Genomic DNA, 17109 nt, shown 5'->3' with positions numbered 1-17109 from the left:
AATAATATACAGCACCTCCTAGAGGAAATTTTATATCAAGCAGATCAAAAAAGAGGAAATTCACACCCAGTATAAACTCAGTAATGACAAACAGAGACATACCCAATATGAGTTTATATCACTCATGTCTATAAGAAGTGGGCCAAATCCCATTCCACATTGATACCGTACGGGTGGAGACTGTTCATACAAAAAATCCAAGACATTTCTCGTTTGTTTAGGATGTTAAGTCTGTCTCCCCCTCTTTTTGCTGCTGGTACATGCTCTAAACCCGAGAAGGAGAAACCCTGAATACCTCCCATAGAGCAAGTGGAGAAGTGTCGTGTGACTGGGTGTAGGGTATCCATCTTTTTTATTAACCGTACATGTTCCTGGATTCTTTGTTTTAGGGTGTGCAGGTAGAAAGAAAGCTACACTAGCTGTATATAACTAGATCAATGCTTTGTTCCAATGATAGCTTGCGCACTCGTGCATGCTGGGTATTCTGAATTTCTAAGACAACTTGGTTCTATCTCCTGTACCGGACCTACCATTAAAGCAGCAAAATGGGTCAACTTAAAAATAGTGTGTGTGTGTGTGTGTTTTATTTTTATTTTTTTCATTACAGAATTGAAGTAGGGGGTCTCCGGAGCTGAATCCCATTTTCAGTTCCAGAGACCCCCTGGTTGCAGAGATACTTACCTCCTTAGGGGGTGCCAGTACCTCTGCAACGTTTAAAGGTCCAGGTCACGCAGGCCAACATGAAGCCACACCGAATGATGTCAAGGCTTCCTATTGGCCCGTGTGACGCGGCACATTTAAACGCCGCCATTAGATTAAGGATCACAGTTTCTCTGCTTGCGGGGAATACCGGAACCACTACAGAGGTCTGTATCTCTGTAAGCAGGGTGTCCCTATGTCTGAAATTAAGAGTTCAGTTCCAGAGACCCCCTGCTTCAAACCTGTACTATTTATATTTTGTTTATTTATTTTAAATTAAAGTTAACTGTATTGCAGCATCAACAAACATGCTGCTAAATTTCAGTATCAGTGCTCATCTTTTTGACCGTCTTACTGTTTTGAGATGGAATGTATTTCTTTGGCATTTAAAATTTAAGGCTCAGAAAACGAGGTGTGTTCGTTTTCAGTACTGTATTATATGGCTAAATGGTTAGATTTTCACTTTTTAACCAGTCTCTTCTGTCAACATGAACAGAAAGTAATTGCAGAATACACTTTTCAAGCATACACTAGCCAGGGGAGCGCACACTTTTAAAGCTGTGCCCCCCTGCCTGGCCTTCCCCAGTCTCGCACCCCTTCCCCTACCTGCGTCAAATGACGCTCCGGGGTCGCGTGACGTCATGTGTCACGTCCCATGACCCACGTTGCCATTGAGACGCATCTGAATCCCAGTAAGTGTTACTGTTGCAGAGGCCTCACGCGATCCCCGGCATTTAATTTAAATGCCTTGGGGAGGAGCGCGGTACCTCAGTTTGCGCACCGCTATACTAGCCTTCAAATGAAAGGCAATATTCACTCCCTACCCCCCTTGGCTACCTAAAGTGGCTAGTAAAGCATTGCCATGCCAAGCTTTACCAACTGCTAAGGCAAAAAAGGGGTTAACCCCTACCCTCCCAAGGTGGCTTAAACCACCCTCCCTGGGACAACTACCCATTGAGTAATGGTCAATCGTCCTATTAGCCAAATGTGAAATAGAATTTTATAGTAACTGAAATTTTTTTTTTTCATTAATCGTACAATTATTGGGGGGGAAAAAATGTTTGACATTAACCCATTGATTGTCACTGTGGCTAGCTAGGCTCTGTTAATGAGAGCATAAATAGTCAATGGAAAGCTGTAAGCAAATTTGGTAACTCACTCCATTCTGGATTGATACTGCTCTCCTCTTAGGACTATAGCCCCCTGGAACTAATCTCTCTCCCCCCCCTCCCAAAATGGCCAGTGCCCAACCATAAAAAAAAATGTTTTCTATAACAAGAATTCAAGTCCCCTTGCCACCACAAAACATACCTGGCCTATATGAAATCCATGGCCATCCTTGGCTCTTTACGGGGGATCCTCTGTTCATAGAATAATCATCTTCTGTATTTCTTTGTAGAAGTTGTCTTCTTCCCCCTTTTATTTATTTTATATAGCACCCTTATCCAGGGAGCTGTAGGCACAGAGAGATCAAGTGACTTGCCCAAGATCACGAGCTGGCACCAGGGTTTGAATCAGGCTCACCTGTTCACAAAGTCAGTATCACAACTCACTGAGCCACTCCTTACCACCTCCTTTAATCCTCAGCCACCAAATGTACTGCAGCCTCCTCAAAAACTTCCGGTCTTCTGCAAGGTCCCTGGTATTTTATAGTGGCTAGGACAGTCGCATCTCCCCCCGTTAGAAACCCATGACTCATTGACACTGGCAAATAGGGGGTTAATATGTAGTGAAATGAGTTGATTTCACCTATTCCATGTTGGTTTAGTTTATCTTGCCTATGTATGTAATTGCCATTATAAGGGCCATTGCATACCGTACATGGACAAGATGGGGCTAACGCCAGTCTGGAGTAGGTATTAACCAAAAATTGCAGTATAGATGTTAGCCCGGTTCTAATAAATATCAAGATTTTATGACTAGCACCAAAATTATTACATTTGGGATATTGAATAATTTTCGTGCTGGTGTCAATATTTATTTTAACCATTAAAAAATGTTTGTTTTAGCGGTACAATGTTGATGACTTAAACCCATAAAAATAATGCCTTGTCTATAATACAGCATGTTTGCCTTATCACAATTTTGACTCCAGGCCAATAAATCTTATTAATCATAACAAATGACCTAAAATCTGTGCCCACACATGGAAATTTGCTCATGTTGGAAAGAGGAAGTAACTTTTATTTTAATTTTTTTAAACAGAAAAACATTGTTAAATGTTATGGTTGTTTTCATTGTAATAATACAAATAAGTATGTGCTAAAGTCCAAGCATTCAGTAGGTGGTTCCCTGCTTATCGCTAGGGACATGCAAATATTTTTCTCTCAAACAGGACTGTAGCCATGTGGCAAAGGAAGGGAGAAAAAAACCTTTGCACGCTATTCTAGATATTGGTCAAGCCATATATCTGAGGGTAGCCTGAGGGAAGATCATATCTTGAATGTCTTCCTCATGTCTATTTGAGGCACCCTGGAAAATGTATTTGTTTTGATTTTTCTTTCTTCTTTTTTTGTTTGTTTATTTGTTATGACGGCATCTCTGCCAGCAGGAAATACATAAGTGCGGCAACCAAAGCACTTGATGAGTGCAAATGTGTGCTTCATGCTGTTTTCTGCCATTGTTCACAGGTAGAGATGGGCAAATTCACCAAAATGCATTTCCCGGATTTTGTTGCATTTTCAACCAAAAATCTATTTCACGGTGTACAATCTGCAAACGGATTTGGTCAATTTTAATCCACGTGGATTCATCAAAATCACCTTTGGATACACCCGTGGACGGATTTGTAGAATCCAATCTGCTAATTCATGAATCCGTTGGTGGGTTGCGGAATTCAAAGAGTGTTACTGGTGGTGGTAATAAAAAATCCGCAAAATGCGAATTGCCCTTTATAAGATTGATCCGCTGAAATGCGCACCCCAAAGGAACAGGCCGATCCGCTCTGGATCCAAATTCACCCCAAAAATTTGCCCATCTCTTATCACAGTAATAGTTAAATAGTCAATATAACATATTAATATCTCTTTATTAACTGACTTGTTACCAAACAGCTTAGTCAAGATTCTTATTTAAATGAGACCTGGCTAGGATGTGAGACAGCAAAAAATATTAGTTTAAAAGTTAAACCCCTAAAAATATGAATATTGATTATTCTTCTAAGGTTATGTACTCTGGAGCATAAATATATTGTTGTATACTTTCTGTATTTTAATACCTACATTTAATGACTTTACTTGGATCATAACACAATTGTTAGAGATAGATACTCATTATTTATTTTTCTTTTTTTTAGAGTAGTAGTTCAAATGTCTCTTTGTAGTCTTGTATAGTCAGCACCGAAAAACAAGCTATCAAAAAGTTGTAATTCATTAAATTGCTCTTTCCAGACATTCATTATATTAGGTTAAAAATTTAGATTTGGCTAAAGTTATTGCTTTATAAAATCATAGCCGTCTTACAGTATGTGAATCCACATAAAAGGTCACTTGAGTAACGACATGGATACAGTATCATGTTCCTGATGTGCAAGTATGTTCCTGATGTGCAAGTCCTGTTTAAAAGATTTACCCAGTGGCCTTAAGCAGTGATAAGTTTGGTATGTTTGAATATCAAAAGGTGTTTTTTTTTTCCCCCTCTTAACTCTGTGCTGTTAATTGACCAACGGGAACAAGCTGATTTATTGGGGCGGGGGGAGGGTAACGTGACTGCTTTAGATGTATAAAACACATATCCCCCTTGCATTGGCAAGGTAGCCTTGACATCTTAAGAGTGATGCATTTAAAGTGATCATTTTAAGTGACAATATAGTTAGACTATAGTTTGACTAGAGGTGACTGGGGACTGCATCCTTTCTGCAAACTCTTACTCAAGGCAACAAACGGTGAGCTTATATGACCACACTTTGATCCCATTCTTGTTAACCTGCATATTTTAACCCCACATCCCTTTAAAACTTATTTCACTGCAGCCTCTCCCAAAACTGACTGCACAAAAATTACTCCCACACCAACTCAGCCCACTGAAACCCAGAACTGACTAGCATTGCAATGCAGCAAAACATTTGACAAGGAACAGGCACACCCCTGCTGTTTAGTCTGCACACACTCACAACAGCTCCATGCAGTACTGCCTACCGCTGGCATCATGAACCTGCTATGTATCTTAACTTTTTTCTTTCTCCTGGCCTCATGGAGATGTTACTCCCTCTATACACTACAAACTCCTCCATCCTGGCCCACACCCAACATCACCATACACCCTGGACTACTCAAAAGCCTTTCACTATCTACGGAATGTTGGTGGAGAACTCTAAAAACCAGCACACCAACCCCTGCTCACTCTAATGGCAAACACCACAAATTTACGAGTTGCAAACAACTACCCAAATTTCTGCTCATACCATTACTCTCTTTAGCAGGTGATATTGAACCAAACCCAGGTCCTCCCATTTCAAATCTGTCCCATGCCCCTGAGAATTCCACCTTTAAATTCCAAAAAGGGCTATCTGTCGCCCATATAAATATTCGGAGCCTGCTGCCCAAACTGGACGAACTAAGGGCAAGGTGCCTTATGCATAAACCCAAAGCCATCGTTCTTACAGAAACATGGCTAACCCATAAAACCCCTGATGCAAATATCGCCATTCAGGGATTCTCCATTTTTAGTAGAGATAGGTCCAAGAGAGGAGGAGGGGTGTTATTTTATATTGCAGACAAATTACAATTTACACTGATAAATTGCCCCCCATGCCCACCCTCTTTTGAAATTCTAGTTGGCAAAATCTGCCTCCCCTTTTCTAAGCCCATCTTGCTCGCTGGCATCTACCGCCCCCCTAAAGTCCCTCTATAATCCCTGGCTGATATCACCCAGTTTCTTGGCTCCATTTCCTCTCTGAATGAGAAGAGTGAGCTGCTAGTTATTGGGGGTTTCAACTTCAACTGGCTTGACCCTAAAAACCATAAAATCCAGATACAACTCAAGTCACTTAACCTATCACAACTCATTTCCCAACCCACACGGACAAACCTGAAATCGCATAACCATTCCTTGCTAGACTGGATTCTCTCCTCAAACCCCAGCAGAATCCAATCCTCTGGCATCCTTCCTGACATTTTCAGTGACCATGCAATAGTGTACTGTGTAAGGAAAATTAAACCGCCCCAATCAAGCCCTAAAGTTCTCCTCACTAGAACATTTAAAAACCTTTAACCCACAACAGTTTCTGGATGACCTTACCAACTGCCCATGGCACAGAATCGATTTAATTCCCAACCCTGATTCTGCGCTCGACTATTTCCAATCCGAGTTCTTAAAACTCTGCGATACCCATGCTCCACTACGCATAATAAGGGTATGGGGGGGCCATCTTCCATGGGTTACAACTGACCTTATTGCACTCTACCAGCTCAGGGATACCTTGAGGAAAAGCTACAAAGTAACTGGCACTACCAAGGATTTCAATCACTACAGATGCCTGCGGAAAATGTGCACAAGGCAAACAAGGCACGCAAAAGCACAATATTACACTGACAATCTCCACCAAAATACATCAAACCCAGCTAACTTCTGGAAGGTTATCAACAATATATTCCAGCCTCCTAACCATCAACAACCAAGTAATATCACTAAGGGGGATATTACTCTGACAAACCCCACTGACATTGCAAATGCATTCAATGATTACTTTGTGGAGTGTGCCACTAACTTATTAGCGAAACGCAGCCCAAACCACCAACCTGAATCTCATCCTGGGAGCACCCCTATAGTCCCACCCCCTCCCAACACTGCCAACAATTTTCAATTTGGCCCAGTATCTGAAGAGGAGTTTATACAAGCGCTCCTCAAACTAAAACTAAGCAGCCAATGCGGACCTGACTTGCTACAATCTAGGTTCCTACGACTTGGTGCCCCAGCCATTGCCAAACCAATTGCTTCCATAGTCAACTCTATCCTGTCTGCAGGCCATATCCCTAAGACCTGGAAAACTGCCAGAGTTGTCCCAATCTTCAAAAGTGGGGACAAAAACACTGTCTCAAACTACAGGCCAATCTCACTTCTCCCAATTCTATCCAAAGTCATGGAAAAATGTGTCCACTCCCAATAAAACGACTACTACACCAAGACAAATTTCCCTAGCCAATTCCAATCTGGCTTTCGTCCCAAATACTCCACCTGTAACTACCCTGATAAAAGTTTGCAATGAAATCCAGTGTGGAATGGAACGGGGACAACTGTGTGGTGCAGTATTCCTAGATTTTGCAAAGGCTTTTGTTACAGTTGATCATGCTATCCTGCTTAACAAACTCCAGAGCTCTGGAATAGGGAAGCATGCTTTAAACATGTTTTTAGTCCTACCTATCAGGAAGATCCCAACATGTGTCCATCTCAGGCTCTAACTCCAACCCCCTGGATATCACCTGTGGTGTCCCGCAAGGCTCTGTTCTGGGGCCCCTACTCTTCTCAGTGTTCATTAATGATCTTCCCACAGCTTGTAAGGATGCCTCAATACACATGTATGCAGACGACACAATCCTATATGCACACAGCCATAGCCTCTCTGACCTTCAACACATACTTCAGTCTGACTTTTTGAGACTCGAAAACTGGATTTCCCTAAACAAACTGTTTTTAAACACTGACAAGACTGTAACAATGGTATTTAGGACCAAGACTAAATTCTTAAAGCTTCCAGCGACTGAGCTCCATATTAGAACCAACGCTAACACCACCCTAACCCCTGTCCCTAGTTTTAAATACCTGGGCTTATGGTTTGACTCCCACTTAACATTCGGAATGCACATTGATACCCTGACAACCATAACCTATGCCAAACTAGGGGTACTTTACAGGAACAAATCCTCCCTATGTCTCCTGGTCAGAAAACGTGTAGCACAGCAGATGCTAATGCCAATTATTGACTATGGAGACATAGTATATGGCATGGCACCTCAAACCCACCTTAGCAAACTTGACACCCTGTTCAATTTGTCGTTTTTTTCTCCAATGCAACTACAACACACATCACTGCGAAATGCTCAAAGAACTAGATTGGTCAACACTAGAGTCTAGACGCAAAGTTCACCTTTCCTGTCTTGCTTTTAAATTCTTTATGGGCCAGCTACCTGAACAAGCTCCTCACCCCTACCACATACAGCACCTATCACCTGATATCAGACTCCAAAAGACTATTCATGGTCCCAAGGCTCAACAAAGTGTCCGGACGTTCCTCCTTCTCCTTCCGTGCACCCCAAAACTGGAACAACCTACCAGAGACTCTCACATCCACCACCAGCTTAAGTTCTTTCAAATCTAAGGCTGTCTCACACTTTAATCTGGTCTGTAACTGTTTCATACGCTCATAATATATATTTTCTTTAACTGTGCACGCAATGTCTCTGTATATAATGTATACCTTGTTCATTTATGTAACTGTACTTGTAACCATGTATTATTTGTTTTACTCTGTGCCCAGGACATACTTGAAAACGAGAGGTAACTCTCAATGTATTAGTTCCTGGTAAAATATTTTATAAATAAATAAATCACATGTATGTAGATTCTTAATTTTTTTTAACTATGTTCACTGGTATTTTTCCTATACTCACAATGTATTATTTTTCAGGTTTTTGGCCTAGTGCCAGCGATGCAGTATGTTCTAAGCTCCTACTCCAAAATGTGTCAAGCGCTGATGCTTTGCATCGCACCCGATCCAATGTTACCTATGATTCAAGTCAATGGCAATTAATGCTGTATGGGGTGTAATACTGCACATCAGTTCTTGATTAATTCCCCTTCCCCCCTCCCACAAGTCATTATTTAATGGGCTGTGGTGCTGCTTACCCATGCTGGTAAAAGTTTTTAGTACCCTTCAGTTGAATAGAGTTGAACTACTTTTCTGCATAAAGAATATGGATCTGTAGACTGTCTCACTAGATATTTTGGACCTTTACTCAGTGTAACTGTTTCTATTGTAGGTGGTACTTTGGAGATATCAGGCGGTCAGAAGCTGATAAACAGCTGAATCTTCTTGGCAACCCAACTGGAACATTTTTGATTCGAGAAAGTGAAAGCCAAAGAGGCGATTTCTCTCTCTCCGGTATGTACAGTTAACATTTATTAAAAAATGCGCACACTAATTCATTTCTCACAAATTATAGCATTAACAACAATGCAAATGCAAATCTCCACATGACTTGACTACACACACAAAATATATTGTAATATTTAATGCTAGAACACACATTTCATATTTAAATAACACATCTCAATCTTATCTGTTGTGATGCAATGCATTAAACAATCTCTTTGATTCACAGACTCTCGTACTATATGTGGGCCTTTGCGTATCTGTCTGTATTGCAGCATCTAAGGGCCTATTTTCTAAAGTCTCCCAGCTGCAAAACTGTGGTAAAATTATTGCAAAGAGGCACCATAGAAGAAATGTATCAACGTAAAGAAAGTGCAAATTGAAGTGTTTTACTTAACTGCTCCGTACACTCTCTGCATTAAATATAAGAAAGCGTTTTGTACATGTGACGCAAATTGGTACCCGGAATGGTTTCCGCCACCTCCGAACTAGCAGATTTTTTTTGGACACATATACAAAGATAAATGGTGATGCATCGAGATGCATGGCTTGATAAATCTCATACGTATATGATCTTACTCTTCCTGTAGACACTCCCCAAATCGCAACCTGACGCACACTGCGCAAAACATGGCGCAAAGACCATGATTCTTTAATGCTAATAGATGCAATATTAATATAATGCAATTTGCTTCAAATTTAATGTGTACTGAGATATTTATTTCTTTTGAAAGAACCGGAATCCCATTGAAAGCAATTTAAGTTTTAACTTTGATTTGATGCAATTCATTAATACTAGTTTTGTTCCAGCCCCACTTTGGTTGAAGGTGAACGAAGAGCAGTGGCATGTTAAATATATTCATTGACACTAGTGATGTACCGAGTACCAGGTAATTACTCGGTTCTGGCCCCAGGGTGCTGGAACCTATGCCGGATAAGAACCGGCACAAGTAATTTCCGTTCTGCTCCATCTTGCCGGCGGTGGAGGGTGATAAAAGAAAGCTGTGTAGGGTGAGGAGGACCACGGCGACATCGTGGGAGCAGCGGCAGACATCATGGTGGCAGCAGAGAACATCCTTGTTGAGCCAGTGGGAGCAGTGAAACACATCACAGCTGATGACGGTGGGATCCAGGGAACCATGTGACCAGAGCAGGAGCATTACTATTGGACAGCCTGCTCTTCCCCGGCTGTCCTATAGTAACGCTCCGGCTCCAGTCAGCTGTGATGTGTTTCACTGCTCCCACTAGTTCAACAAGGATGTCCTCTGCTGCCACCGCCACCACCAGGATGTTTGCCGCTGCTCCCATGATGTTGCTGTGGTCCTCCTAACCCTCCAGCCGCCGGCTGCAGGCAAGTCTGTGCTATCCAGCCGGGTAACCGGTCTGGTGACATTTCTATTTTTTTGGCTGGTACCCATTATGTAATTTTCAGGACTCTGTACAACACTAATTGACACCCTTTTTAATAATAGTATAAGAATTTTTTTTATTTTAACCTTTGCATGGTAAACCGCTTTGGAGTAGAGATGGGCACATATTTTGAGAATTTTGGATCCGCCTTGGATCTGCTATTGCGGATTTTTTTTCTTTCAGAGGCAAAGAACAATCCGTGCCCGGACGTATTTTTGACAATCTGGTGGCCTATCTGGATATTACACATTTTAATCTTATTGGACCTGAGCTGTGCAATATCATTTATATAGATTGCACAGGAGGCATGAAATCCCTTCTACTGTATGTACCTATCTATTTAAGCAGATTGGGCCTCTTTCAGGGTACCTGCAGCTCTGAAGAAGCCAATGGATGATTGAAGGCATTTTGATTTTTCTATCTGCATTAAAAAGAACAAGCTCTAAATCAAGAGTTTTTCCCCCCTGCAAATTTAAATATACAGGCTTTCTTCATTGCTTATCAAGTTGCTTAAATTACCACCAAGTACTAGGTCTCACTACGAGGACCAGTACACATTGTTGTTTGTCCCCTCAGTATCACCCTCAGATATTTTACTTTTTATAATAACGTTTTCTTCACTTCATTCTGTCCATTAATAAATGTATAACTTTTTTTTTTAACTGCGTTGGCTTAATACATCACAGATATGATGGTTCTTTTTGGAGGTTCTTTCTCATTGTCTTTAATTGTATATGTAGTAAAAGTTACTTTGTCCAATATCCATCTCTAAGGGTTATTTTACCCACTTGGAATATTTAGAACACCTCATCTAAAGGATTGCCTTTTCTTTCCCTTCATATTCTAATAGAGATTTAAATAAAATACGTTTTCTGACACACAAGTAAAAACAAGGTGAAAAGTCTGTGTGGTTTTTTTTTTTTTCCCCTTTGTTTGTTCCTTTTTAACAATCCTCAAACTGATTGATTGAAAAAATCTGTCCGGATTGCGATCAATGGCGAATTTGAATGAATCTGCCTGAATTTTGAAGTATGAAATCTATACGTAGATTTTGGTGTGCAGAATGGATTTTGCTAAAATAATCCGTGGAATTCTGGGAAACTAATTTTGATAGTTTTGCCCATCACCTACTTTGGAGGGGTTTTAAATATTATCTAATCTTTTTTTGGTGATTCAGAGGATGTCAGTCTTTAAAGCCACAGGTAAATTGTTTTTGGATGGAAAGTATTTATGACAAAGTTACCATCAAAACAGATCAACATAAGTAGCTGAGTGTAATTTTCCACTCAATACAGTATTTCCTCATTAAAATGAATGTAATCCAATATGATTTATTTTATTGCTTAATAGTTTGTACTGTATATGGAAATCTTGCATTCAATATACTTCAAATATGTTGACCGAATATGGCAACAAATCTGATGACTTTCTGAGAATTGCTGTTGAGTTGCTATAAACATTCTGGGAAGCGTATCCACATTGGTTAAATGTGTTGCTTTTCAATTTAAAGCAATTTCCTTTGCATTCTGTATGCTAAAACAACAAAAGGAATAACTCATTGTGGTTTTTTTTCTTGGAATGTAATCATTTAATAATTAATCTCATGTTTGGTCGGAACCATATAGATTTTAATGAAACAAATTTATTTTCAAACTGTGTTGCAACGCCAGTTTACCTTGCTAATTAACAGCAGTTAATTGTAAACTGGCAAAGTCAATTAAGATAAATTACTGACTTTTTAATCATCTATAAAGAACTAGATGCATTTTATTACCCAAACAAAGCTTTACATATTAATTTGATTGAGCAACTTCCAATTGGAAGCTACTTTAATTTCCTATCATATGCAACTGCATTGGGTCATTTAGTTTATAATTCTTGATTTCATTTATAAAAAGCGAATGGGAGATTTCTAGATATTTCTAATTGCTCGGCAATAAACAATCCGTGATGACATCGTCAAGGGGGGGTGGGCGGGTGTAGAAGTAGAAGTATGCATCAATGTCTCTCGGCTGAAAAAATTGGGGTAAAAAGTTGTGCATAAAATAGCACCATATGTATATATATATATAAAAAAAGATACCATTGAAAGCAATAGTGTTTTTCTCTAAGTCTGGTGCTATGTTTTTCTGCAGTTTTGCAGCCGAGACTTTATTGCAAAAACACCTGGGTATCTATCTATTAACACGAAGTGTATTTTGATGTACTGCTCCGTTGTTTGAAACAAAGTTGCGTCACATGCACGAAAAGTTTCTTGCATCTGATGGAGTTTTAGACTTGCGCCACCTCAGATATTGAGGATTTTTTTGAGCAAATAAAAAGCAAAAAGAATGGCGCATAGACCCTGAATGTGATGCATATCATTATAATCTGTGCACCATCCTTCAACTGACTCTCCCCAAGTCCCAGTGCACCGTGTAACTCTTCCTACCCACCCCCCCAAGAAAATCCTATTCGTTCCAATAGGAACGTTTTTCCCTAATAAATCTGGTGTAGTTTTGGCCCAGTTTTGCAAACATAGAAATGTAAACTTTGGCAGCAGATAAGAACCACTTGACCCACCGTTTCTGCCCATTTTCTTATCTGCTGTAAAACCTCAGAACCTGTTTGATCCCTTACTACTTTAGTTTTTAGGAGAGCCATATGTCTATCCCAGGCATATTTGAATTCCCTTGCTGTATTAGCCCCTACCACGTCTGTTGGGAGACAGATTTGTGGAACAAACACCCTTTCCGTAAAGAATAGAGGAGGTTCCCAAACGAAGAGAAAATGAAGCACAGCGTTTGCCAAATAGTCTGGGCCTCAGCAATGGTAATAGTAAAAAATATAAATAAATAACTTTATAGAAAGGTAGACAACATGGAGGTGCATGGATATACCTCTAACGTGTTTCGCGCTGCAGTAGCGCTTTGTCAAAGAGTATCAATCACCAGTAATGTGAGTACTATTTTTTCTTTACATGAAGATGGAAATGATGAACATTACACTCCAGGGTCATTTGCCTATCAATGGGGTATACCGAATCACAACTGTTTTAACACAACAGTTGCTGACTCTGGAAATACTCCACATACATGCATTATTTAACCCATTAATGAGTTCTCCAATCAAGCCTAATTTACTGGTGTTGTATTTATACCTGTCCATTGTCTGTTGAGACTTTCCTTCATATATGTTGATGTCATCCCAGTGTGCATGCGGCTGTAATCTTGCACCTTCTCACTGCCACGGGGACAGGCGCTCTGGCTAAAGCTGTATGTAAACTATGACAAAAATGTGTTAAACTTGTCCGTCAGGTTTTTCTATTGCATTGATATGTAGGACCATGACGCACACCACACAATAAGGAAAGAAGCGCCAAATGTAAAAACATGAATAATGATATTCCAATATGTGCCGCTAATGATTTTTAGGTGAGAAATTGATTTTTTTGACCCAACACACTTTCAATACATTTGCAAGAAACAGTTCTGTGTACATAACCCTCTTATTACTATACTGTATGTAGATGACTTGTACTGCTTAAACAAATGAAACTATTTTGTCATGCCCCATGACTAACCAGGCTGGGATCTACTACTTTAATAGCTATTATTATGCTCATACCCCATGATGAATGATGTTAAATTTACTGGTGTCTCTGAATCCCTTTGAAATATAGTCTCCACATCTGCTTTATACTAATCTTGTGGCACTGAAGAGAACACTTTAAGATGAAGTATAATTACCTAGCTATGCATACATTAAGTTAATTAATAACTCCTTCAGTAAATGCTCTTATTTTTTTTTGTGCCTTACTGTTTGCTGCTGATAGCATTGCTGTTATTTATTACTTGTCATGCTAGTGTTAGTGGCTGCCTTTCGGAATAGTGGCGTAAACAATATAGTCCATAGCTTGGAAACTATTAGAAAAAAAGTGATTTTGCCCAGTCATATACAGTGTAAGTTACTGACCTAGGCAGGAATTTAATTCACAATTCCACCACTGTAAATATGATCAGGCTCAGCAACTGGTGTGACAATTATGGAAATATCCACACTCAAATCAATACAATTCCTATAAATTGGTCAAACTGCAGCATACATTCCAGTAAACCTATTTTATGCAGTTATTTATAACTCCTCTACTGGTACATTGCAAACTGTAACATACACTTATTCCTTGGGGGACGGGGGGGAAGGTTTCATTTCATGTATTTGGGGATGATTTGTGGCCAGGGGGTGCAGGAGGTTGAGTGATAGGGGGGGAGGAGGGTGTGTGTGAATGGGGAGAGTGAAAGACAGAGGGGGAGGGGGTGAGGGAGAAATGGAGTATAAGGAGAGCAGAGAGTCCATGACATAGAACACTGAATGTAAGCATATCAGATGCTTATGTTCATCTGTTTGGTTAATGATGACTACTTTCTTTGCAAATAAAAACCAGAGCTCGAAGGACTGACACATTTAGTCTTAAATGCTCCAACATTTTATGATTAAATTATTTTAAAATGCCTATACATGTCCATTTAAGGGGGGGTGGGGGTGGGAGAGTCTTCATCGGCTCCTGATTTCTATTCCTAATGAACATGCCACTGTCTTCAGTTTACTCTTATCCTAGGATACAACCCCTTTAAAAAAAAAGTCTTCCTTGGGCTATTTGATGTGTGGATGGCTCAGGCATTAAGAAAAGGACACTGTTACTGTACAGTATAGGCCATGCTTTTACACCTGAAAAGCAACGCTGATGGTCACTAAAATAAAAAGATGCTTTGGGCATTCTGAAGCACTGTAATCATTTTACAAATAAAATGAGAAGGGGCCTGTGATCCATTCATGGAAATTTCCCCCAAAAATATATATGCAAGTATTCATTGTTGAGAAAGCCGTATTTTGGGAATGTAAAAACAGAATTGTATACACGGTACTGCAGGATTTTCGTATTGTGCCTTCATGGCTAGCATTTTATGGTCACTTTTTAACCCACTTGCAGTGACGATTAAGAGGCTTATTCTATAGGATCGGCCGCTTTGGGGGGGGGGGATGTAGAATAAGACCCTAATTCTGTAACCATTTTCATTCCTTCCTTGGCATGACAAGAATATGTAGTATTCAATGAAAAGTAGTGTGACCAGATTTACAAAAGTAAAAACCAGGACACGTTAAAAATATATATATTTATAAAACAAATGGCATCACCAACTGTGCCCCTTCTCCTATGTCTCTCCACCCCCCACCTCTCTCAAACACACCTATTATCTCTCTCCCTTCCTCTCTCCCCCTATTCCGTCGCTCTCGCTCTCCCCCATGCCTCCATTCTCTCCCCCATGCCTCCATTCTCTCCCCCATGCCTCCATTCTCTCCCATGTCTCAATTCTCTCCCCCATGCCTCCATTCTCTCCCCATGCCTCCATTCTCTCCCCCATGCCTCCATTCTCTCCCCCATGCCTCCATTCTCTCCCCATGCCTCCATTCTCTCCCCATGCCTCCATTCTCTCCCCCATGCCTCCATTCTCTCCCCCATGCCTCCATTCTCTCCCCCATGCCTCCATTCTCTCCCCCAATCCTCCATTCTCTCCCCCATGCCTCTATTCTCTCCCCATGCCTCCATTATCTCCCCCATGCCTCCATTCTCTCCCCCATGCCTCCATTCTCTCCCCCATGCCTCCATTCTCTCCCCCATGCCTCCATTCTCTCCCCCATGTCTCCATTCTCTCCCCCATGCCTCCATTCTCTCCCCCATGCCTCCATTCTCTCTCCCATGCCTCCATTCTCTCTCCCATGCCTCCATTCTCTCCCCCATGCCTCCATTCTCTCCCCATGCCTCCATTCTCTCCCCCATGCCTCCATTCTCTCCCCCATGCCTCCATTCTCTCCCCCATGCCTCCATTCTCTCCCCCATGCCTCCATTCTCTCCCCCATGCCTCCATTCTCTCCCCATGCCTCCATTCTCTCCCCCATGCCTCCATTCTCTCCCCCATGCCTCCATTCTCTCCCCCATGCCTCCATTCTCTCCCCCATGCCTCCATTCTCTCCCCCATGCCTCCATTCTCTCCCCCATGCCTCCATTCTCTCCCCCATGCTTCCATTCTCTCCTCCATGTCTCCATTCTCTCCCCCATGCCTCCATGCTCTCTCTTTCTCACGCTCTCTCTCTGCCTCTCTCTCTCTCTCTCTCTCTCTCTCTCTCTGTCTCTCTCTCTCTGGCTCTCTCTCTCTGGCTCTCTCTGTGTCTCTTTGGCTCTTTCTCTCTCTGGATCGCACGCTCTCTGGCTCGCGCGCTCTCTCACCCCATGCTGTCTCTGACTCTCACCCCATTCTTTGTGTGTCTATCTTTCTCCCCCCACAGAAAGATTGTGTCCCTCCAATCGGGACCCTACCTTTCACTGTGGAGCATGGGTGGGAAGCCATCTTGAACCGTGGCAGCAGACCCCTCACTGCTGGGGCTCTGCTGGGGCTCTGCTGCAACTCACTGCTGGGGCTCTGCTGCAACTAACACCACCCCCACCCTCTGCAGCTGCAGTCAGACCCGGCCTCCGTTCTCCTCCCTGCCAGTATTCTCTGATCTATGCTGCTCCCTCCACCCACCCGCTCTAATGGTCAAAACCGGGACAGTCGGAACAAAATGGGACATTTTAAACAATGTCGGGCAGTCGGACAGACCTTAAAAAAAATGGGACAGTCCCAGCTTAACCGGGACATCTGGTCACCCTATTGAAAGGGGCTCAATACTCAACACTATAACATGCTGCACTCGATTAGCTGCTTTAATACCGATTGACTCATGAAGGAATTTTTATTGGGTGACTTAGTCAGGGAATAAATTGTGTCTTCTAGATTAAAATGTTGTAATATCAAATGGCCTGCTCAAGATGTGGGTTCCCTTTGAACTAAAGGGAAATGTGCAGTCTGCTTAATGAAGCCAGCTTCTCTAAC

The 17109-nt window shown here is 41.4% G+C and overlaps 1 protein-coding gene across 2 annotated transcripts in view; it reads left to right on the top strand.

Moving 5' to 3' along the window:
* FRK (fyn related Src family tyrosine kinase) overlaps positions 1-17109 on the top strand; it is a 66616-nt gene that overhangs the window by 31547 nt on the left and 17960 nt on the right. For both annotated transcript variants that reach the window (XM_075597663.1, XM_075597662.1), the window contains exon 2: positions 8676-8797. In XM_075597663.1, coding sequence (XP_075453778.1) covers positions 8676-8797 — 122 coding nt within the window. The remainder of the gene's footprint in view (positions 1-8675; positions 8798-17109) is intronic.

The sequence above is a fragment of the Ascaphus truei genome, chromosome 4 (genome assembly GCF_040206685.1).
Source record: "Ascaphus truei isolate aAscTru1 chromosome 4, aAscTru1.hap1, whole genome shotgun sequence".
In the NCBI taxonomy this organism is placed as follows: Eukaryota; Metazoa; Chordata; class Amphibia; order Anura; family Ascaphidae; genus Ascaphus; species Ascaphus truei.
Note: the sequence above shows the minus strand (reverse complement) of the source record. Positions and strands in the feature narration are given on the sequence as shown.